The sequence below is a fragment of the Crocodylus siamensis genome, chromosome 1, assembly GCF_052110815.1.
Source record: "Crocodylus siamensis isolate JL-2025a chromosome 1, ASM5211081v1, whole genome shotgun sequence".
NCBI lineage: Eukaryota > Metazoa > Chordata > Crocodylia > Crocodylidae > Crocodylus > Crocodylus siamensis.
In genome coordinates this window covers 422,827,883-422,850,658 of record NC_143395.1, presented here as the reverse complement: position 1 = coordinate 422,850,658, position 22,776 = coordinate 422,827,883, and the positions used below count along the sequence as shown (strand labels likewise).

The 22,776-nt window shown below is 50.7% G+C and overlaps 1 protein-coding gene across 1 annotated transcript; it reads left to right on the top strand.

Moving 5' to 3' along the window:
• The first annotated feature begins 247 nt into the window (after positions 1-247).
• LOC149875646 (olfactory receptor 51I1-like) lies at positions 248-1,192 on the top strand. The gene has a single exon (XM_090031809.1). The coding sequence runs from the start codon at positions 248-250 to the stop codon at positions 1,190-1,192; it is 945 nt and encodes a 314-aa protein (XP_089887935.1).
• Positions 1,193-22,776: the final 21,584 nt, after the last annotated feature.

Sequence of the window (22,776 nt, the reverse complement as noted above, 5' to 3'; positions counted from 1 at the left end):
ACCCCTCCTATCCCTCCATAGGTACTTCTTCTCATCCACACTGTTACGCAGAGATGAACTGGATACTGTAAACGAACAAATGCAGGTCAGCAATGGTGGAATCCTTGGTTCCCAGGATAATTGCACCTGGTTCATGGTGTTGCACAAAAATGCAGTTAGGGAGACGTGTTTGATCTATTTACGTTATTTCTATTCCATCCATAAGGAGTGTGCCAGTTGACACTAGCTGGGACTAGCACATTGTGTCATGGGGACATCCAATAACAGCATCTTGCAACCTTCTACATTGTTCCTGACCGGCATCCCTGGGTTGGAAACCTGGCATGCCTGGATCTCCATCCCCTTCTGCTTCCTGTATTTCCTGGCCATAATTGGTAATATTGTTATTCTCACTGTCGTCAAGAAGGAGCACAGCCTCCGTGAGCCCATGTACCTCTTCCTTTCCATGCTGGCCATCTCGGAGCTGGGCATCTCCCTGTCTACGGTCCCAACGGTGCTGAGCGTGTTGCTGTTTGATTTAAAGGAGATCAAGATTGATGCCTGTCTTGCCCAGATGTTCTTTATCCACTGCTTTTCCATCATGGACTCTGGGGTGCTTCTGGCCATGGCCTTTGACCGCTTTGTGGCCATCTACAACCCCCTGAGGTACAACTTGATCCTGACAGGCACACGGATAGGCCTCCTCGGACTGGTCATCACCATGCGGAGTGTTTTATTAATGGCACCATTCCCCTTTCTCCTGAAAAGGCTCCCGTTCTGCAAAGCCAACATGCTGGCTCACTCGTACTGCCTGCATCCCAATTTGATCCAGCTGCCATGTGCTGATACCAGAATCAACAGTTTTTATGGCTTGTTTGTGGTAATCTCCACATTTGGGCTGGACTCATCTTGTATTGTCCTGTCCTATGTCATGATCCTTAAGACGGTACTGAGCATTGCGTCCATGGAAGAGCGTCACAAGGCCTTGAACACCTGTGTGTCTCACTTCTCTGCTGTCCTGATATATTACATCCCCATGATCAGTTTGTCTATGATGCACAGGTTTGGCAAACATGCTTCCCCCCTTGTCCACATCCTCATGGCCAATATCTACCTCTTTGTCCCCCCTGTGCTTAACCCTATCATTTACAGCATCAGGACTAAGCAGATCCGCAGAGGGATCTCCAGGATGCTCGGTTTGAAGACGGCTTGATCTGGATGCAATGGCCAATGAGCAGCGTGCTCACCAAGTGCACATACTCATCCCCACCTATCGTTCCCACCACCTTGAGATGGCCTCACTAGTAAACCATACACCTGAGCAGGGAACTGCACCTGTCCTGTCCATCTCCACCAAACATGGAATACATCAAGGCATTGCCTTGAGCAGCCATTGGTTGAACTGGATGTTTTATACAGGGTTGCAAGGACTGTATAATTTATGTTTTTGTGGTTCTCAATAAAATAATGGCGTTGTGACTGGCACACAGGTAATCAGATCTAAGTATAGTAAACACAAACAAGTGCAGTGTAAAATGTTGTTTACTAGCTCCTTTACTGGACACAGAAGGAAATCTAGTGAGGGATGATGTAGAAGACTGAAGTATCTAACACTTTACTTCAATCTTTATGAGTAAGGTCAAAGGAGAAGCACATTTGGCAGCAAGGATATTGGAAGAGAGTGAGTAGTGGAAGAACCGTTGGAGATGACTTAAGGGAGTGTGGGTGTTTTTCAAGTTGGCAGGACCTAATGAATGCATGCTAGAGTACTGGAGGAAATGCCTGGGGTTGTTTGAGAGCTTATGGCTCTTCTCTCTGAGAACTTGTGGAGATTTGAGTGATGTTCTGGATGACTGGCAAAAGGCAAACACAGGGCCCCATTTAAGATGGTGAAATAGGAGGATCTGGGGAATTCGAGTGGTCAATCTGGGCCAGGCATTCGACCATGATTCTGTGATGAGTGTCCTCGTGTGTGAGAGGCTGTGAGTGCTTCCTGTAGCACCATGTGCTTGCTTCTCCCTCCTTCCTCCCTGCACCATGTTAGGAGTGTAATACTGTATGTACATCCAAGGCCAGAGTGCGACTGACACCAGCTTCCACAACTCTGTGCCATCTGCCTGTTTTATACTGGAGCATGTGTGAATTTATTTGGTGTAAACAAGGTTATTTTTATTTCCTCAGAGCACAGCTATTGCGCAAATGGTTTTTCACTTGTTAAAGGTATAGCGTAAGTGTTTTATTGCAGGAGTCGCTGGGTCAATTAATCCCAAAATTATAAACATCTTGACCAATGACATAAGCAGTTGCTAGTTAGGAAAAGTTGCATGAGTTATGCCTGTAACACCAAACACAACACCAAGTCATAAGTTTCCAAAAAAAAAAAAGTTGGTGATCTTTGTAGACCCTATTTTTCCATCCACGTGATTTCCTGACCCCTTAAAGAGATGTTCAAGCAATTGCCATGTAAATAGCAAATGAACAAAGAATTGTTGTAAAAACGAAGTGTCCCACTGGGACATTCAGAGGAACTGAACGCTGTGTCCCAGAAGCTGCCTCCACTTTTCTTCCCCGTGTGGTGCAAGTGCATTCTCTGCTCTTCTTATGAGGAATGTCTCTATCCTCACGCTGCCTGAATGAGCTCTTGGGCTTGGCTTTCCAACCTCATGCTGCCTGAATGAGCTCTTGGGCTTGGCTTTCCAATAAAGAACTGATTTCCCCCCCCCCCAGATTTTTAAAAAAAAAAAAAGACAGATGTACCTTATTCCAGAGAACCCATCCTAGAACAAAAAGGGGAAGTCCTACTGGGAGGGCCCTAACCCTGCCAATACCACCTCCATGGAAGGGGTGCACACACTGAAAGATGCTCGTCACCTGGTGCACGGCGGTCTCAGTCCGTCTGCTGCAGCAAGGTGATAGGCCAAGGCAGAAACTGCTAAGGGGAATTTGGAGTAGAGTCAGAGAAAGGGATGATGGGGTGGATCTAGAGGGGGTGCGGCGGTGTGGTCACGCACTCTTTGGCCACTCCATGTGTGAGGCATCTGGCCGCAACCCATGCTTTCCAGCCCCCGAGTCTAGGGGGTGAGTGCCTCTGCCACCTCTGTCTCCTTTCCCCTGCCACTGAATCCACTGGGGAGGGCAGAAGAGGGGAAGGGTGAAGAGCAGCAGGGATATGTTCAGACCCTGCATTGAACAGCTGGTGAGCTCAGACCCCCCTGTGCATGCACAGAACTGCTAAAGGGGGGTGGGACGGCACAACTGTGGCCCCATGCCTGGCTCTGCTACTGGCACCTAGCACCTCTGGACTCGGAGAAGGATGGATGGATGCAGGAGTGCAGGAAGGCTGACACTTCCTAGCAGACAGTATTGGTATCTCGAGAGCAATCTACCGCCGCACTGAAAGGGTAAGAAGAACCCACAGAAGCCTGGTTCAGAAGAAATGTACTGGGTATCTCAATCAAAAAGGAGTTGTTTTGGTGATGTCTTTAAGTTGACCCAATCAGAGAGCACTCAAAATAATTATATTTCTCGGATATTTCCTAGACCACCACAGGTAGTTACAACAACAGTTAACATCATAAGAGAGGCATTCAGACAATGGGAGGAAGGGCAAGTCACCAAAAATATGTCGAGTATAGCAATAATGTGCAAGGACAAAATCAGGAAGGAAAGAAAAGGTAGCAAATGAGTGTTTGACATGTGACTCAAAGGGTAACTCTGGTCTGCCTCTAGGGGAGATTTAATTAAATACATAAAAAACAAAAAAACCAAAAAAAACAAAAAAACCAAAAAACCCCAAACAAACTTGCCCCCTAGTACATTTAGCAGCAAGGGGGTGAGGAAATTCTGCCATGGCCCCTGCAACCAGTGCATGCCAGCCTGACTTGCAAGAACTGTTTGTCCAAAGCATTCACAAATAAATCGCTCCAGCCACAAGCATGGGAAAGAAGGCTGGCAGGCACAGACCAGATGGTGAGCATTAGGTAAAACTGTGCAAGTATGAGCATTAGCACATGCAACAGAAAATTAATTTAGCTTTCCAAATGCAGATTCAAGACATAGACATCTCATAGGACTATGCCTGCCAGATTTGCTGACTTTTGTATGTTCTGGTTGCAACCGCAAGATGCTCTGGCCAGGATGCTCTGGCCTTTGTAGTACCACCAGGAGCATCCTAGCACCTCTGCCAACTTCTGTTCATTCAGATTTGTCATGTTTGTTAAATCTGAATAAACTGACGCCTGCCTGGGCTGATGGAATTCACTCTAGGGTGCTGAAGGACCGGCCTGAAGAAATATTGATGCCACTGGCATTTATATTTGTGAAGTCATGTGAGACGGGTGAGGCCTGGAGGATGACTAACAGAGAGCCTCTGCCTTTTTTTAAAAAGGGAAAAGGAGGACCCAAGGAATTAGAGCAGTCAACCTAACTACGATACCTGGAAAGCTACCAGAAGAAATCATAAAGCAGTCAATTTGTAAAGATTTGGCGGATGAAGGAGTGATTTAGTCAGCCAACATGGACCATGCTAAAGCAATGTATTCCTGACTTGTCAGGGGTAGCTAGTGTGGTAGATGAGGTAAAGACAGTGGACACTATTCTTGGACTTCAGGATAGGGAAGAAGCAAGATTAAACCAAAAATAAAACTTTAAAAAACCCATAAACTTGCAGTTCATGGTGTTGCTAACTTGCCTTTACAAAGTAATCACTCTAGGTCCATTGGCAAGAGGCTTGAGTCCCAAAGGCCCAGTTAGACCTTTTATAGCTCTCGTAAAAATTCAAGGAAATATAAATGCTCTGTTCAGGATGGAGATTTCTCTTCTGCAACAACTTCTGGCAAACTGCAGCCTGTGGGTTAGACCTCTGGCTGCAGAACCATTTTTTCTGACCTGTAAAGCCAATGGACTTCACCTGGGTGGGAGAGAGAAATGGAAGCGGGGACAAGTGCTCCAAAAGTTGTCTTCCTTCTGCAAGAGCTGCGAGACCCGGGGCCCGATCAGCAAAGGAGGGAGGGATTACCCCAGTATCTCTGGCCAAGACTGACCCACTGCTGTGATGAATAGGTTGGTTGTTCCCATGCATACTGACTCCCCTTGGGTATGAGCACTATTGAAATGCCAACTTTATACCTACCTACCTACCTACCTACCTTTCCCTCAGCCTGTGTATGTTTTCCTTTGCATGTTGTCACTCAGTGACCTTGCTATTCACTACTTTCTGCTTCAGCTTCAGTGACATCAGTTTCCATCCTATCCAAGCCAGAAGTTGTTCATTCCCTCTACAGAAAGTGGAGTTTTCTTCCCTGTGTCCTTCGCTTACTTTATCTCTATCCACAAGCCAGTGTCATCCCCTTACCTAACCCCAGTGTCATGAGAACAAACCTGGGCATGTTGAGGACACGGAAAACACAATGCAAGCTCTTCCTTCTACCCTCATTTTATCAAATGGCTGCACCTGCAAATCAAGTGTCTTTCCCACTGCTACTCTTTGCCCCTGGTTGTGATGCCATTGTTATTGGGTTAATTAATGAAGTATGAGTAGTAGCTACAATGATGTTTAAAAGAAGTGCAAAGCTATAAATGGTTTAAAATAGGTTGTCATATTACAACTTACTACGGCATTTAAGAACACGGGCTGGTGCTCCAGTGGTGCTGTACAACTTGGAGCAGAAAGAGGATGCCTGCCCCTAAGTTTGCAATCGAAGTCTAAGCCAAGAGAGGGCAGGAGACTGCTAGGAAAAATGAGCCAGCACTAGTCGTACCAAAAGGTAGGTCTCACAGCTGAACATGAACCTAAAGGATGCCTCCTTTTCTGTTGGTGTCTAGGAGAGAATAGTTTTAAAGAGGGATTGGAAGAGCACTGGCATAGAAAGGAGGTTAGCATTAAAGTAATAGCAGGTGACTTTAAATTGAGAAGCTTGGAAACCACAGAGAGAGCTGGGATATACCAAAAGAAGTCAATGACTTTGGGGTCTGGAGTAAAAGAAACGGGACGAAAAATAAGAGGGCAGTGTGCAAAGGCATGAATTAGGGTCTCTAGTGCAGAGAGGCGAGCGGTTTTCTTGGTGTGAATTCAGGAGTGAAACACCAGGCTTGCTTTCACAGCCTTGGGTTCCTGGTTTCAGATCAGGGTGCCAGGATCTCGGTGATGTGGGTGCAAATCCACCCAGGTACACAATATCAGAAGAACAGTGAGTTTGTTCACTTTCCTTTGGAGGCTGCATCCGTGGATATTCCCAAGAGACTCCGGGATCCCTGTGGGGTTCACAGAGCTGCATTATAAATACCTTACCACAGGGCACTTGGCACAGAGATGCTCCAGCAAAGGCATGCATGGACACTTCCTACTCTTGAGCTGCTGAATGATCACTCCTTTTCACTATTTCCAGAGCTGCTGGTGACTGCATTGATAGCAGCAGGTGCTGGAGCTTGTCCTTGGATCATCTCTGTATGCAGAGATGCAGGTAGACAGTGCAATACTACCATGCATACGAGCACCTGATGTAGAATATTTGTCTTCTCTATAGTATGAGCACTAGCCTTGGCAAAATGTTCTGTATAAAAGTCTAAACTTTATGCAATTCACCAGTTTTTAGGTTCCTTTTTTAGACACTGACTTCATGTGGCGCCCAGCAACTAGGGAGATGATGATCCAATCGCTTATGAATCCTGTTGCTCGTTAGCCAGAGCAGGCAGGCTTTGGGCGAGCTTCCTCACAGACCGACACACACCCTGTGAACATGGGGAGTAGCCTTGAACAATATTTTTTTTTCCCACACTTCTACACCTTGGTTCATACTGATGAATAATCACTCCACCCATTTTCTCCTCCCATCCCAAGCTCCGGCTCGGTTTACTGTCCACTTCATTAACATGAAATTGCCTATGCATTTCCTTCATTTACTTACCTTTATATATAAAAACCACAGACTAATCTTAAGCAAAGCTTTTCTTGCAAATTGGAGCCTATTTTCAAGCAAACTCGGCTTGGGTTATGATATCCAAACCCTGTAAAACGAGTGCTTTCCAACTTGGAGAAATTTCATGTCCCCACTAACTGATGGGGAACAGTTGTGCTTCTCCTGGATGGCTGACTTTTTAAAGTAGCACAGTGAGTTACCACTAGTTTCCTGAGAAGGCATCACAGCTGAGGAGACTCTGTGCCTGTGTTGCTATATCCCTCAAGGAAGTTTTTTCAAAGTGTGGATCCAAATGAAACGCGGTTTCAGAGAACAGAAGATTTGTATGCATTTCACTGGAATACTTAAATACACGGGGTGAGAATCTGCACTGCTAGAAAGGGAAGAAAATACACCCCGAGACAGCTGTATCAAGCCATTTCTCTGATGGCCATCTTCATCATGGCGGAGCTGATTTAGTGTCTGGGCCTCTGGCACGTGCTTTGTTGTAGGTATCTCACATAGATGGGTAGAGATCTTTGCAGTGGAACAAGCTGAGACCCCTTTTGGGAACTTCATTTGCCCCACCTGCATGCAAGATGCAGGGGATGGTGTACTACTGAGCCCACTCCGCGCCAGCTCCCCAAGGCTATGAGCTGTGGTGGATGTGCTTAGCAGTGATTGATTCATTCATGCAAGTGGTAACCTCTCAGAGCAAGAAAGAAGAAAGGCTATTGGTTCAATGCCCCATGTGTCAGCCATCACACTTGGGCAACTGGAAACGAATGGCCCCATTATCCCAGATCTGTACGAACAAACGTACATGCATCCTTACAAGACAACTCATACCCACGTGGGCATTTCTGGCAGGGCACTGCAGCTGTCTTTTGCAGACCGTAGTAACTTGCACCAACCTCAGCTAACACTCCTGTATTGAATATCAGTAGATATGAAACGACTCGCATGGTATAGCGTAAACACGTAATGGGCCCCCTTCTTTACAAATCGGTCAGCTTGTGAACAAGGACATGGCCACGGCAGTCGCTTTAGTGTATAACTGCAATGTAGGTTCTTGTGCTATGAAAATGGTGTAAGAACCTACATGGACTAACCTAGGCCAACCAGGGCCTTTGCACAAAATACAGATTTCTTAAAATTTACAGACACACAGACTCTAGGAACAGAAGGGAGCAGTCTAATCTCACATCCATACAACGTTTCATAAGAATATATGAACATGTGCAGTGCTAGATTGGGTCAGGCCAGTGGTCCACCCAGCCCAGTATTTGGGCTCTGACGTTTCATAGTTGGTCGGGTCAGAAGGGACCCGGGTAGATCATCTAGTCTGACTACCCCCCCACCCATGGCAGGAAAGAGTACTGGGGTCAAACGACCCCAGCAAGGTGTACATCCAGCCTCCTCTTAAACACCCCCAGGGTAGGAGCCTGCACCACTTCTCTTGGAAGCTGGTTTCAGATCCTAGCCGCCCTGACTGTGTAAAGTAGCACCTCCTGATGTTGAGTCTGAATCTACCCTCTGCCAGCTTGTGACCGTTATTCCTGGTCACTCCTGGCAGTGCTCGGGGGAACAGGGACTCCCCCAGTGCCTGCCAGTCCCCCCCAGCTAGTTTATAACAGGCCACTAGATCCCCCCTTGGCCTTCTCTTGTGGAGGCTGAACAGGTTCAGGTCCCGCAGCCTCTCCTCATAGGGCCTGCCCTGCTGCCCCTGACCATGCGAGTGGCCTCCTCTGGACCCTCTCCATGCTGTCCACGTCCCTCCTGAAGTGCGGTGCCCAGAACTGGACGCAGTACTCCAGCTGCGGCCTGACCAGTGCCGCACAGAGGGGGAGGATCACCTCCCTGGACCTGCTTGAGATGCATCTGTGGATGCAGGACAAGGTGTGGTCGGCCTTCCTGACCGCGTCCCCACACTGCCGGCCCACGTTCATCTTGGAGTCAATGATCACTCCCAGATCCCTTTCTGCCTCCGTGCTGACAAGAGGGGAGTTCCCCAACCTGTAGGTATGGTGCCGGTTGTTCCTCCCCAGGTGCAGCACCTTGCACTTGTCTGTGTTGAAACCCATCCTATCCTCGTCCGCCCACCCCTGTAACCTGTCTAGGCCCGATTGTAGCCTGTTGCATCCTTCCAGTGTGCCCACATCCCCCACATCTTAGCGTCATCAGCAAATTTGAACAGGCGCTTTTTACCCCCTCGTCCAAATCGCTGATGAAGATGTTGAACAGTGTGGGCCCGAGGACCGAGCCCTGGGGGACCCCACTGCCCACGTCCCTCCAGGTTGAGAAGGGCCCATCCACCACCACCCTCTGGGTGCGGCCCTCCAGCCAGTTGGCGACACGTCTCACTGTGTGGGTATCGACACCACAGCCCCCAGTTTCTCGATGAGAACGGGGTGAGAGACGGTGTCGAATGCTTTCTGGAAGTTCAGGAAGACGATGTCCACTGCTACCCCTGCGTCTAACGATCTGGTGATCTGATCGTAAAAGGCCACCAGGTTGGTCTGACAGGACCTGCCACTGATGAACCCATGTTGGTTGCCCCTAAGCATGCAGTCCCCCGCTGGCCCCTCCTGGATGTGTGCCCGCATAATTTTCTCGAACAGCTTGCCTAGGATCGAGGTAAGACTAACTGGCCTATAATTTCCCAGGTCCTTCTTCCCCTTTTTTGAAGATGGGAACCACGCTGGCCCTCTTCCAGTCCTCTGGCCCCACACCAGAGCACCACGAGTGCTTGTAAAGCCGTGCCAGGGGTCCTGCAATGACCTTGGCCAATTCCTTTAGGATGGAGATAATCTGGACCGGCTGACTTGAATAGGTCCAACCCCTCCAGAAGCTCCCTAACTAAATCCTTGCTAACCCGTGGCCCAGGTGTGCATCCCCTGGGGCCCGGGGGGGACCCAGCAGGGAGGTGGCTGTTCTGGTCCCTACTTAGGAAGATGGAGGCAAAGAAATCGTTAAACATGTTAGCTTTGCCATCTGGTGTGATGACCAAGTCACCCATGTCGTCCTGCAAGGGTCCCACATTACCCGGGACCTTCTTTTTACCCCCTATGTATTTAAAGAAGGACTTCTTGTTGTCCTTAATCTGGGAAGCTAGCCCTAATTCCATCTCCGCCTTGGCCTTCCTGACTGCCCCCCTACCTCTACGCCAGAAGACAGGCAGGTGATCCAGGCTGACCTGGACAAGCTCAGCAAATGGGCAGAGGAGAACCTGATGGTGTTTAACACTGAAAAATGCAAGGTTCTCCACCTTGGGAGGAAAAACCTGCAGCATCCTTATAGGCTCGGCAGTGCTACGCTGGCTAGCACTACAGAAGAAAGAGACTTGGGGGTCATCACTGACCACAAGATGAACATGAGCCTGCACTGCGATGCTGCGGCTAGTAAAGCGACCAAAACGCTGGCTTGCATCCATAGATGCTTCTCGAGCAAATCCTGGGATGTCATTCTCCCCTTGGACTCGGCCTTGGTGAGGCCGCAGCTGGAGTCCTGCGTCCATTTTGTGTTCCACAATTCAAAAAGGATGTGGAGAAGCTTGAGAGAGTCCAGAGGAGAGCCACGCACATGATCAGAGGTCAGGAAAACGGATCTTACGACGACAGGCTGAGAGCCATGGGGCTCTTTAGCCTGCAAAAGTGCAGGCTCAGGGGTGATCTGATGGCCACCTGTAAGTTTCTCAGGGGTGACCACCAGGATCGGGGGGAACGTCTGTTCACCGGAGCGCCCCAAGGGATGACGAGGTCGAACGGTCACAAACTCCTGCAAGACCGTTTCAGGCTGGACATAAGGAAGAATTTCTTTCCTGTCCGAGCCCCCAAGGTCTGGAACAGTCTGCCAGCGGAGGTGGTTCAAGCACCTACATTGAACACCTTCAAGAGTAAATCGGATGCTTATCTTGCTGGGATCCTATGACCCCAGCTGACTTCCTGCCCTTTGGGCAGGGGGCTGGACTTGATGATCTCCCGAGGTCCCTTCTGGCCCTAATGTCTATGAAATCCCTGAGTGCCTGCAGTATAGTTGTCCCTGGTGATGACCCCTTCTTTCCATTGGGTATAAGCCTCCTTTTTAGCAAGGAGACATTCCCGGATGCTTTTGGTGAGCCACAGAGGCTTGTGTGCTCTCCTGCTCCCTTTTGATCCTCATTGGGATTACCTTCCTTTGGGCTTGGAGATTCGTCTCCTTAAGGAGCGACCGCTCTCCTTGAACACCTGGCTCCCCTCCCCCCCAGGACCTCAGCGCTTCTCCAACTATCCTCCTTAGCTCATTGAAGTCTGCCCTCCTGAAGTCCAGGGCTGCTGCCTTGCTGCAGCCTTTGCCACCTTGCGCTGGATGGTGAATCCCAGCAGGCGACGATCGCTGTCGCCCGGGTGGTCGAGCCCCCGCACCAGGTCGTTGCCCGTGGCCAGGACCAGGTCCAACAAGGCGTCTCCCCTGGTGGGGCTGTGCACCTCCTGGGTTAGATGGAGGTCCTGCACTCTGGCTAGGGACCTACATGAGCGGTCAGACCTGGCTGGCTGCCCTTCCCAGCAGGTGTCCGGGAAGTTCAGGTCCCCCATGACTACCACATCCTTAGCCTTCACTGCCTCTGCGAGCTGACCCAAGAGTTCCTGGTCAAGCTCCTCTCCCTGGTTGGGGGGTCTGTAGTCAACCCCCACCGTTAAGTCCCTTTCCCCTGGACTGCCTTGTATCCTAACCCAAAGCACTTCAGAGTGCCCCTCCCCTGGCTCCTTGCTAATTAACGAGGATGTGTATTCCTCCTTAATATAGAGCGCCACGCCCCCACCTCTCCTTCCTATCCTGTCCCTCCTGTACAACCTATAGCCCTTGACATTCACCGCCCAGTCATGCGTTGGGTCCCACCACGTTTCCGTGATCCCCACTGTCTGGGCTGGTGTCAGCCATCAGGAGAGCGAGTTCCTCCTGCTTGTTTCCCATGCTATGAGCGTTTGTGTAGAGGCATTTGAGGCCTCCTGTGGGTGTGTGTGCTGACCCCCTCGTCCCAGTGTTGCCCTGGCCCCTGGTTATTTGTTTTCCTCATTGGTCTGGGCTGGGCTGTAGTTGTGGGTGTTTCTTGGTCTGGGAATCTGATATTTCCTCCGCCCTCATCTTCCCCTTCCCCCGACGAGCCTAGTGTAAAGCCCGCCGAAGGAGGTCCGCCAACCTAGAAGAGAACACACGCTTACCTTTCGGGGAAAGGTTGAGCCCGTCCCACCCCAGCATGTCTCTCGTCGTGATGTGCCGGTCGTGGCTGAGGAAGCCAAAGCCCACCTCGAAGCACCATTCCTGCAGCCGCCAGTTGGTCTCCACAACGCACGATTCGTGCCGTCTGCCTTGTCCACTCGCTGGCAGGACAGAAGAGAGAACCACCTGTGTGCCCATCTCCTTCAGCACGTACCCCAGAGTGTGGTAGTCCTCCATCAGGCGATCAGGGCATCTCTTGGCCGCATCATTAGTGCCCACAGGGACTAGGACCATGGGGTAATAATCGGTGGGGCGGATTACAGTTTGGAGCATCCCTTTCACATCCTGAATCCTTGCTCCATAGGCAGTTGGTAGAAGGGGGTGCTCTGGAAGGAGAGCACTGAACTGATGCGAACTACTCGTTCTTTCTTATTCACCCTGGCATCTACCATTATTAGTTTAGAAATACCAGAGCAAACGTCTCCAACCAGCCTATTCAACAGCTATTAATAGAGCTGTTGCCCATGAATTTCCCAAGTCCCATCTTGACCCTGGCTCTGCTCCCTGCTTCCACCCCCGTCCTGTGACTTCATAGACATTAGGGCTGGAAGGGACCTCGGGAGATCATCGAGTCCACCGATCATTGAGTGACAACGAATTCCAGAAATTAACTAGGTCTTGCATAAAACCCCCCACTTGTCTAACTAATCCTGTGGGATCAGCACTATGCATACTTTGGTTTTGGCCTTTGCAGAATGTAAAACTGACCCCTGAGTTCAGTATACAATTCCTATAGGGAAACCTAAGACGTATATTAGTTTTCTCCCCGCTGCCTTGACTGATACCTATTTCAGATGAGGCCCACATTGCAATTATTTTCCTACCATAGAAAGAAGGTACTAACAAAATGGCATGGGTTCAATTTCATTGGACAGCGTTGGCACAAAGTAGTTTTGTACTAATGAAAAAACTCATGACATTAAATTGAAAGGCGCAGAAAGACTAGGGCATCCAGAAAGAATTGGGTGACTTCCAAGTCTGGGAGAGGCATGAGTTCTTGTGGCTGATTTTTATATTTCATTAGACTAACTATATGGCTGGCAAAGTCCTAGGCATTAGGAAAGCTTTTGGGCATCACAGTAACCTTCCTGAGGCATCCCCTTTTTTAAGTCTGGGGTAATAAAAATAGGATGTCATGAGTCATTTCATGAACTCAAACCTACTTTCTGTGCAAAGATAATTCATGGACATATGAAACAAAACTGGGCCTGAGAACTTGATGCCATTTTATTTCTGGATGCATACTTTCTTTCAGTGGACTCCATAGAGGAGCTGATAACTGCATGCTCCATGATAGCCACTACCCCGCTGTGGAGAGAGGCTGCCAAGCCCAGTGAGTGCAAGTCCGGCACTGCAATGAAGCACAAAGCTTGTTTTGATGCAATCCAGGTTCTAAACTGAGTGACCTGCATTGATGTGCAGTAAAATAAGACCAGAACAAGAGCATGTTCTTCTTTGCTTGCACAAGCTGTGTTGTTGGAAAATGCCCAGTGACTCTGGGCTCCCAATGGAGGGCACAGAGCTGCATTATGAATACCTTATCCCAGGGAACCTGGCACTGAGGCACTCCAGCAGCACACACATGGACATTTCTCTCTGTCAAAGTGAAGCATCACATGTTTCCCTGACCAGTTCTGGAGCTTTTAGGTGAGTGGCTTGATGGGGACAGGTTTAGGAGTTAATTATTGCATCTCTGCAGGCTTAACATCTTAATCATCTTAATATCATCTGCAATGATACATTTAGATCCAGTTTATATTCATGCTCCAAACCAGCCAGGATCAAGGGACAATGTAAATGAGAAATGGCACCCCTTCCATCATACCTCTTTTTTTAAAAATTGAAGGAACAAGCTCCAGGCAGATGATGATTTCCTAAAGCAGGCAGCAGGCACAATGCTATCCTGCACATGAACAGCTACTGCAAATATTTGTTCTCTCCTTCTTGTATAAACAGACCTGTGCATGGCATGCCATGTAAAAGCCTAAGCTCTACAAAATTCGCCTCATACCATTTTCCTCTCTAAACTGTCAGTTGGCACGTGATCTTCATCTTTTTCTTTCCTGCATTCCAGGGCCCAGGTTCAAGCAAACTTGTATTGCTTACTGCATCCAAACCCTGTGAAATCAGTGATCTGCAGCTCTGTGAACTTCCTTCCTGACCCACAGGAAACAACTCTGCTTGTTTTTGGACCAGTCACATTGAGGTATTCTGTCTCTGGATGCTACTCTGCTGCTCAGTCCTCAGCCTGGACATACAGGGAGGTAGATTTTGGCTTGTGTCAATAGGTCCCTTGTGCCAACTGTCCCAAACCGGGATCTACATGAAAACTGGTCAGGGTCTTTTAGAGCTGAGACTAATTAGTTCTGTTTGAAGCTGTCTGGACGCTCGGGAAGGCTGAGGAACCAGGCTAGCTCTGAGGGTGCTGCCTCAAGGATGCAATTATGCAAGGTGTTTCCACAGTGACTTACACATGCTTGATTTGTGACAGGTGGCTGATACCTTTCTATTGTTTCTATTATATTTCTGAGGAATGTGCAGGTGAAGCTGACCAGACTAAACATGTCAAACTATGGGAGAAGCTTCTTTGGTCCTCCCATGCTCTTTCTGATAGGCATCCCAGGGCTGGAAGCCTGGCATACCTGGGTCCCCATCCTGTTCTGCTTCCTATATAGCCTGGCCATCATTAGTAACCACTGTTTTATGGTGCTCAAGAGACGGTGCAGCCTCCACGTACCCTGTCCTCTCCATGCTGGCCATCTCCAAGTGAGCGGTCTCCCTGTCCACGCTCCCAGTGGTATTGTGTGTGCTGCTGTTTGATTCAAGGCAGGTTGTGATCAATGCCTGTCTCGCCAAGATGTTCTTCCGCTGTCATGGACTCTGTGCTTTTGGCCATGGTCTTTGATCAATTTGGGGTCATCTACAATCCCCTACAGTACTCTGCCATGCTGACGGACCATGCTTCGTCACCATGGGGCTGGTGCTCATGGCAGGGGGTGTTGTATTCATGGTACCATTTGCCTCTGCTTCTGAAAGCCTTCCCTTCTGCAAACCCAACATCCCAAGTCACTCGCACCTCCTTGTGTTCCAGTTTGATCCAGCTGCCATGTGCGAACACCAAGGTCAATGGCATTTATGGCTTATTTGTGGTGATCCCCACTTTAGGGTTAGACTCCCTGTTTGTTGTCCTGACGTATTTCAGGATCTTCAGCACTGTGGTGAGCATTGCATCTTGGAAAGAGTATCTTGGGGCCCTCAACACCAAAAGGAGTTGGTTAAAGAGGACCTCGTCTTGAGGAACTGGGACCATAAGCACAGAACTACATTCCCCGTGGATGCCTCTGTCTGGAGCTGACACATGCTGTTAGCTGAAATGGATCATAAAGGACTCTCTTTGTTCCCAGAAAGGGCCCTAGAAAACATTCATAGGGAAAACCAAGATCACCTCTTCTACAAATGTCTGAATTGCCAATTGAATAAATGTGAGAGACGGCTTTTGCTGACCTACTCTCCAGATATGCAACAAAGTCCAGTGCCAGATGATGTGCATGTCAGTCTGAATAAGAAGACATGCATTCATATTTTATATGCGCACACCTGCACACACGTCTAACTTGTGTCAGACACAAGGCTGTAATTGCCAGAGACACTGCTGAAGGCCGTCTTGTGCAGGATGTATCTAAGATTTGTCACTTAAAGGTGTTCAGGATGCAAAAAACCCAGGCCCTAGTATCAGTCAAAGGGGAAACTATTAATACAGATAAGATTTTGTTTCAAGCCACCTGGATGTTTCCTGAAATGAGAGAATGGGTGTGGGGGGACGCTCCTGTGCTGAGCCACCCCCCTCACTGCACCCAACCACGTGCCAAGCTCCGAGTGCTTCCCCGGGGGTGCCTAACATCTGGTCGACCCCTTTCCTGGAGCATACCTGCAAGCTTGGAGTCACTGTTGCCACCATCCAGAGGATCTGGTCTGTCTTTGAACCTGTGTCTCCTGGGGTACACAAGCCCTATAGACCTAGAGGGTGTTTGACCCACTGCTAGAACTTGGGGTGCTTCCTCTAGTGTGAAGCACCAAAAGTAGCCTCCCTTGTTCATCTGAGCCCAGAGAACTGGAAAGGTAGGCCTGAACCCTCTGTCAATGAGTCCACCACTTTCCTGGGAGGGCCCACAGCCCCGTGCTCTTCCATGAGAAAAACAGACAATCATGCCCAACTAATTCATGTTTGCTTGACATATTCATAGATTCATAGATTCATAGATGCTAGGGTCGGAAGGGACCTCAATAGATCATCGAGTCCGACCCCCTGCATAAGCAGGAAAGAGTGCTGGGCCTATATTACCCCAGCTAGATACACATCCAACCTTCTCTTGAATACCCCCAGGGTAGGGGAGAGCACCACCTGCCTTGGGAGCCCGTTCCAGAGCTTGGCCACTCGAACTGTGAAGAAGTTCCTCCTAATATCTAATCTAAATCTGCTCTCTTCTAGCTTGTGGCCATTATTTCTTGTAACCCCCGGGGGCGCCTTGGTGAATAAATACTCACCAATTCCCTTCTGTGCCCCCCTGACGAACTTATAGGCAGCCACCAGGTCGCCTCTCAACCTTCTCTTGCGGAGGCTGAAAAGGTCCAGTTTCTCTAATCTCTCCTCATAGGGCTTGGCCTGCAGGCCCTTAACCATATGAGTGGCCCTTCTCTGGACCCTCTCCAGGTTATCCGCATCTTTCTTGAAGTGCGGCGCCCAGAATTGCACGCAGTACTCCAGCTGCGGTCTGACCAGCGCCCGATAGAGGGGAAGTATCACCTCCTTGGACTTATTTGTCATGCATCTGCTGATGCACGATAAAGTGCCATTGGCTTTTCTGATGGACTTGATATATTAAATGTTCTCCACAGGAGTTAGTGTAGGGAATGTTTCAGTTGCTTGGAGGCAAGTACGAGTTTGGCATGAAACTTAATCCCCATTATCCCTGGTTTATCGGACTTGGTGACCAGTGTCAGAATAACACGGCTCTAAGAAATGTTGCAGTCGGACCCTGATCTGTGGTTAGCACTGAGAAATCCATGCAAGGGCATTAACGGTGCCTCTGGGAACTTCGTGGGCAAAAACTGACAGCAACTAGGCCTGCATGATGGACACTGTTTGAAAGCTTGCCGAGGTATTGAGCATCATAAATGCTAGGGGCGGGGTGTCGGGGGAGGGGGAGGGGTGTGTCTAACTTGGGGCGTGCTCCTAGACTTCAGTATTTCAGGCTGCCTTGCTATTATAACAGTATTTACCGACTCTCGCTTGCCATGTCTTAATTGACACTTCCCGACTTAAAATATAGTATATTATCTACTATCATAATAGCTGGCAGTCTATCATGAGGAAGATGATCCTCTAGGAACACTTTTCTTCCCCCCCTTTTTCTTGCAAGGTGTCTAACATGTCGACAGTCAATTGGCAATTACAGCTTTACATCGTTTTAGCCAGTTTTACAATGTCTCTTATTGATCAATATTTACACTTACTACTTACCTTCCAGCTGTTAGCCAGACTATCATTACATCTTTACATCAATCAAATATGCGTATAGACTTGAACAGGATCCTGCTCGGATACAGATTCAATTTAACTGAGTTACTGCTCATCGGTTACTTTTGAGTCAGGATTATCTTCCTTGCCCTCGGATCTATTTTTTTTTTTCCTTCCGTTATTCCCCATCAGGTATGGTCCCTCTTACTTGGATTTTGCAGTGAATTCTCAATCCCGTCCTTTGTGTGGTGTGTGGTTTTTCATTAAGAATATGTCTGACTAATTATGAGATGCCATAAACAGCAACTGCCTCAGGAACCAAAGAACTCTCCTGCCATTTGGAGGATATCCAGACAGTCTTCTTGAAGGTTACCTCTTTAGCTCCCTTCATTAGAGCGTCCCCATTTTTGTTAATTAGGCTGGTCTCCTTCACTCCCTGTGAGTCTCCTCTCTCTGGGGCTTTTCTTTCAGTTGCTCCCACTGGGTCCACCCCTCTCCTTCTGCCTCTGTTCCTCCTCAGCCCACCCTTCTCACCTGGGGCATCACAGGGCAGCTGCTCTGGAATATCTGCTCTCCTCCTGGTCCTTTGCCTTTTTCTCTTTTGGACACTTCTCCTCCCAGCAGTCTTTTGTTTATTACTGCTGTCCGTTCACAGTGAGCCTGTATGAGTCTATCCAACGTCGGGCTAGAAGGGGCCTCCCGATGCCATCTAGTCCATCCCTCTGCTCACAGCAGGATCATCCCTCTTGAAGCCATCTCAGTCTTCCATGTGGCTGTATAAGAAAGGGCTCCTAACATCAATTCCCCCATTGCTCCACCCCAGATTAGAGTTCATTATGACCAGAAATTAGCTGCCTTGCCCACAAAAGCAAAAGGTCTAGTCTGTCAGGGCCTCTCAACAGAGCCCATGGGCATGAGCCCCAGGGCCTGCTCCACCAGGGAAGGGGGAAGGCCCTGGGACTAGGTCTGGTTTGTCAGGGCCGGGGGCCGCCTCCATCATGAGTTCCTCTTCAGGGTACCCTAATGGAAGTGGGAGTGGGGCCTCCTCCACAAAGATGACCCTAACCTCTGGGGGGGAGGGGTGTTTCAGGCACAGCTCAGGTGGTTGCAGGAGGCTGCTAGTAATCAGCCCCCAGCCCCCAATAGTATTGTGGGGGGGGCCCTCCACCTCAGAGGGGTTGAGCTGCTCCTGGCCCTTCCTCTTGGGTGCCTGCCAGAAGGGGACCTACACCCACTCAGCCCCTGGGTGCTTCTCAGGAGGGGACTATTTGATGTCCAAAGGTTTTTGCGGTTGGACCACTTAAGTCTGTGGGCCGCCTCTGGATGGCGGCTGGCATAGTCTATAGTCCTCTGGATCCCGTGCAGGGGTCCAGATGTCACAAAAATGTGTGGGCTGCCACTGGGTTGGGTGACCAGCGCCTTAAAAGCATGAACATATTTCTGGGGACGACAAAACGGAAAACAGGGCATGCATGTGCAAGGTCAAAGGGCCAAAACCAAGTGCTCTCCAGGGGGACACCGAGAAGAGCAACCCAGAGAGCACCCACCGGCTTGCAAACTGAGGTAGCTCGCCAGCGGCTTCTACCCAGAGGTGCTCCACCCAGAGACATGCATGAAGGTCACAGAGGAAAAATGCCCCAAGGTCACCAGGACCCTTCCTGGCCAGAGTCTCCTTCCTGGATAGCCAGATAACCAGTTTGGCCTGAGCCAGGAGAAGGTTGACCAGGAGGTCGCAGGCCTTGGTGGGATGACAGATGGGATGTGCATAAATCAAAAGGTGTGTGGAGACATTGAGGAGAAAGTGCAGGGGCTGCAGTCTGGTGTACTCAATAGCCAGGTGCGCTAAAGTCTCCATCTCAAAGCAGAACAGGCACTGGTCAGAGACCGGTTCAAAGTGGGCCAGGCACACACCTGTAGCGACAGCCCAGTGAAGGAGCCGCCAGCCTAGGTCCCCAGTGGCTCTGGGGATCAGGTCTGCATACAGGCTCTGCCACCAGGGCCCGTCGGCCTCATCCTCGCCAAAGTAGTCCCACCAGGCCGTGTCCTGGCGGGCTGCTAGGTGGCATGGTGTATCATATGGCGGCCCAGCATGTATAGCTGGCATTGGGCAATAGAAAAGCGGACTGGGCTAGTGTCCCCCAGTTTGGACATGTGGTGTGCTGGGGAGTGCCTCGGGGCCAGCTGCGAGCCAGGCCCGATGAGCAACTCCACCAGCTTGAGGGACTCGGGCAGGGACCGCCCTCTCACAGGACACAGTCGACATAGGCAAGGGCGTCTGCAGGCAGTGCAGCTTTCACCTCCCGTACTAGGTGCGAGCAAGGCCGAGCCCGCGCACCGGACCAGCGTCACAGGGCTCAGCCATTCTTGCTCGGCGTAGTCCAGGAGGTCTCTGATCTGGATGATGCCTGTGGCAGAAAGCCACCTTGTTTCTCCCCAAAATCTCTGTCCTGTGACACTGTGACCTAAAATCTCTGAGCAGCAACCATTTGATGAGGGTGGGCCAGCACGGAGGGGACCCCATCCTCGGCCTGCCTCTTCAGCTAACTTGAGCTGGCTGCAGTCCTGAGGGAGGGGAACCTGCTCCCTCTGCCTACGGGACTTGCATCAATGACCTGGGTGAGGGGTTTCTACCTGGTGGGCTGGAATCTGCCTGGTAACAGGTGATGCATTTCAAATTGGTAGGCTGACAGCCAACCGGGGCTGACCTCCACTGGCCCAGGTGACTGAGGTCACAGGGGCTGTATAGGTGGGGTGGGGGGAAGGAGGCTCTCTCTTCGGCCATGAGGGGAAGCAGCAGCAAAGCCGGGGAGACAGAGGAGCCTTGCCATCGGGACCGAGCTCTCTCTCTCACCCCCAGACTCCAGAGGGGAAACTGGAGAGCTCTGGAAGATGCTTGTGAGGAAGCTACTCGATCGGATTAGATATCTAGCTGGCAGTAACACAGATGCGTGATCAAAAGGCTACCTCAGCCACTCTGTTTGCTGTCTAGGATTTCTAAGATATTACTCAACCCTGTACCCTAGTTTCCCCTACCCCCTGTAATCAATAAAGTTCTCCTTTATGACTGGTGTGGGAGACTTATTGAGGGGTGGGTCTAAATTATGCCTAAGAGACCCCTTAGGTCTGCGGACTAAGGGAGACTTTACTTTTTGCCCCCAGACTTGGGGAAGTGCCCCAAGTGCCTGTACCGGGTCGAGTACCCGTCGGACTATTAGGCCTGTGTTTCCCCGAGGACACATGGCCAAGGCAGTCCCTTCTCGGGGTGGTGGCGGCGATGTTACCCCCAGACTAGTGAGCGTGCTCCGGGAGAGGGGTCGGCCGAGCATAAGGAGCCCCCAGGGAGGCACTCGGAGCCTGGAGGGTGGTCGGGCGCAGGGAGGTGGGCGGCTCAACGCAGGAGCGCCCCCTACTGGCCCGCCACAGTGCCCACCTGAGCCATCCTCGGGGAGACCTTGAGCGAACCCACCACTAAGACTGCCAGCAGCAGATTGAAAAACAGCAGCTCAGCCAGCCTCAAAGACCACCTGGAGGTGGAGACCAGACCTCAGGCCTTGAGGTGGTTGTGGTAAAAGACCGGCGGCTCCCTGGAGAGCTGTGCAGCCAGAGGAACTGCCGGTTGTATTGGAGCCCTCAGAGGCTCCACGCCACGTGGCTACCGTCACTGTACAGCAGTCTCTGCAGGGCCTGAAGGCAGAACGTCAGGACCTGGCTGCGGAGGCACACCAGGCCCTGCCCCCTCTCACGCAAGGGGAGGGTCAGTAAGCATGCAGAGCCCCAGTGCCGTCCTGGCCAGAAAAACTCCAGCGCCCATCTCTGGAGCCCACCAAGAACCTCGGGGGGCATGGGGAGGGTATTGAAGTGGTACCAGAGCATGGAAAGCACCAGCTGGTTCAACACCAAATAGTCCCTCTGGGGGCGGGCGCTGGTGTCCTCAAGTTTCATGGTGGTGACTGCCAGTCACTGGGCCGCCCACAGATGGCAGCTGGTGGTGGACATGGACCCCACACCTCCGATGGGGTGTGCGGATGGATCTAATGTTAAAAACTCCTGATGGGGTGGGTCCCGCTGGTCACTTCTGTCACTGCTGCTGTCGCTGCTGGGGCGAGGGACGACCAGCACCAGAAGACATCACTGAAAGTAGTGGATGGGGAACTGTTGATGATGTCTTCACGGTTTTTAAAAAGCTAAAAGCTTAAAAAGCCTTTAACCGCGAGGGGTAGGGGCCGCTATTGGGTAGGGCAACAGTGCCTTAAAAACATCAATAAATACATGAGACAACAAAAGAGAAAACCGGGTGTGCTCGTGTGGGTCATAGGGTCAAAACCAGCGCTCCCCTGGGGGACACAGAGCAGAGCACCCAAGACAGCGCCCACCAGCTCGCAAACTGGGAGCTCGCTGGCAGCTACTGCCCAGTGGTACTCCGCTGGGAGATGCTCGTGAAGGACACCGAGGAAAAATGCCCTGAGGTCACCAGGAACCTTCCCAGCCAGAGCCTCCTTCCTGGACCACCAGATAACAAGTTTGGCCAGCGCCAGGAGGAGGTTGACCAGGAGGTCCTGGCCCTTGGTGGGGCGACGGATGGGGTGTGCGTAAACCAAAAGGTGCGGGGAGTAGTGCAGCCAGAATTTGAGGAGCAAGTTCTGGAGGAGGAGGTGCAGGGGCTGCAGTCTGGCGCACTCAAGGACAAGGTGTGCCAGCGTCTCCCTCTCAGGACAGAAAGGGCACTGGTCAAAGACCAGCTCAAAATGGGCCAGCCACATGCCCATCGCGACGGCCCCGTGAAGGAGCCACCAGCCTAGGTCCCCGGTGACTCTTGGGATGAAGTCCGAGTACAAGCTCTGCCACCGAGGCCCATCGGCCTCGCCAAAATGGTCCCACCAGACGGTGTCCTGGTGGGCTGCGAGGGCGGTATGATGGATCGTGTGGCAGATGAGCGTGTAAAGCTGGCATCGGTGGACCCTGGAAAAGTGGACTGGCCTAGTGTCCCCCAGTCTAGACAGATGGTGCGCTGGGGAGCGCCCTGGGGCCCGCCGTGAGGTGGGTCTGATCAGCTCCCCGGACAGCTGCGTGAGCATCGGACTGCGCAGTCAGAAGAGCTGCCTGTCGTATCGGAGCCCTTGGAGG

Bases quoted from the DNA above. Each gene is read 5' to 3' on its own strand.
- LOC149875646 (XM_090031809.1), top strand. From the start codon at position 248: ATGGGGACATCCAATAACAGCATCTTGCAACCTTCTACATTGTTCCTG.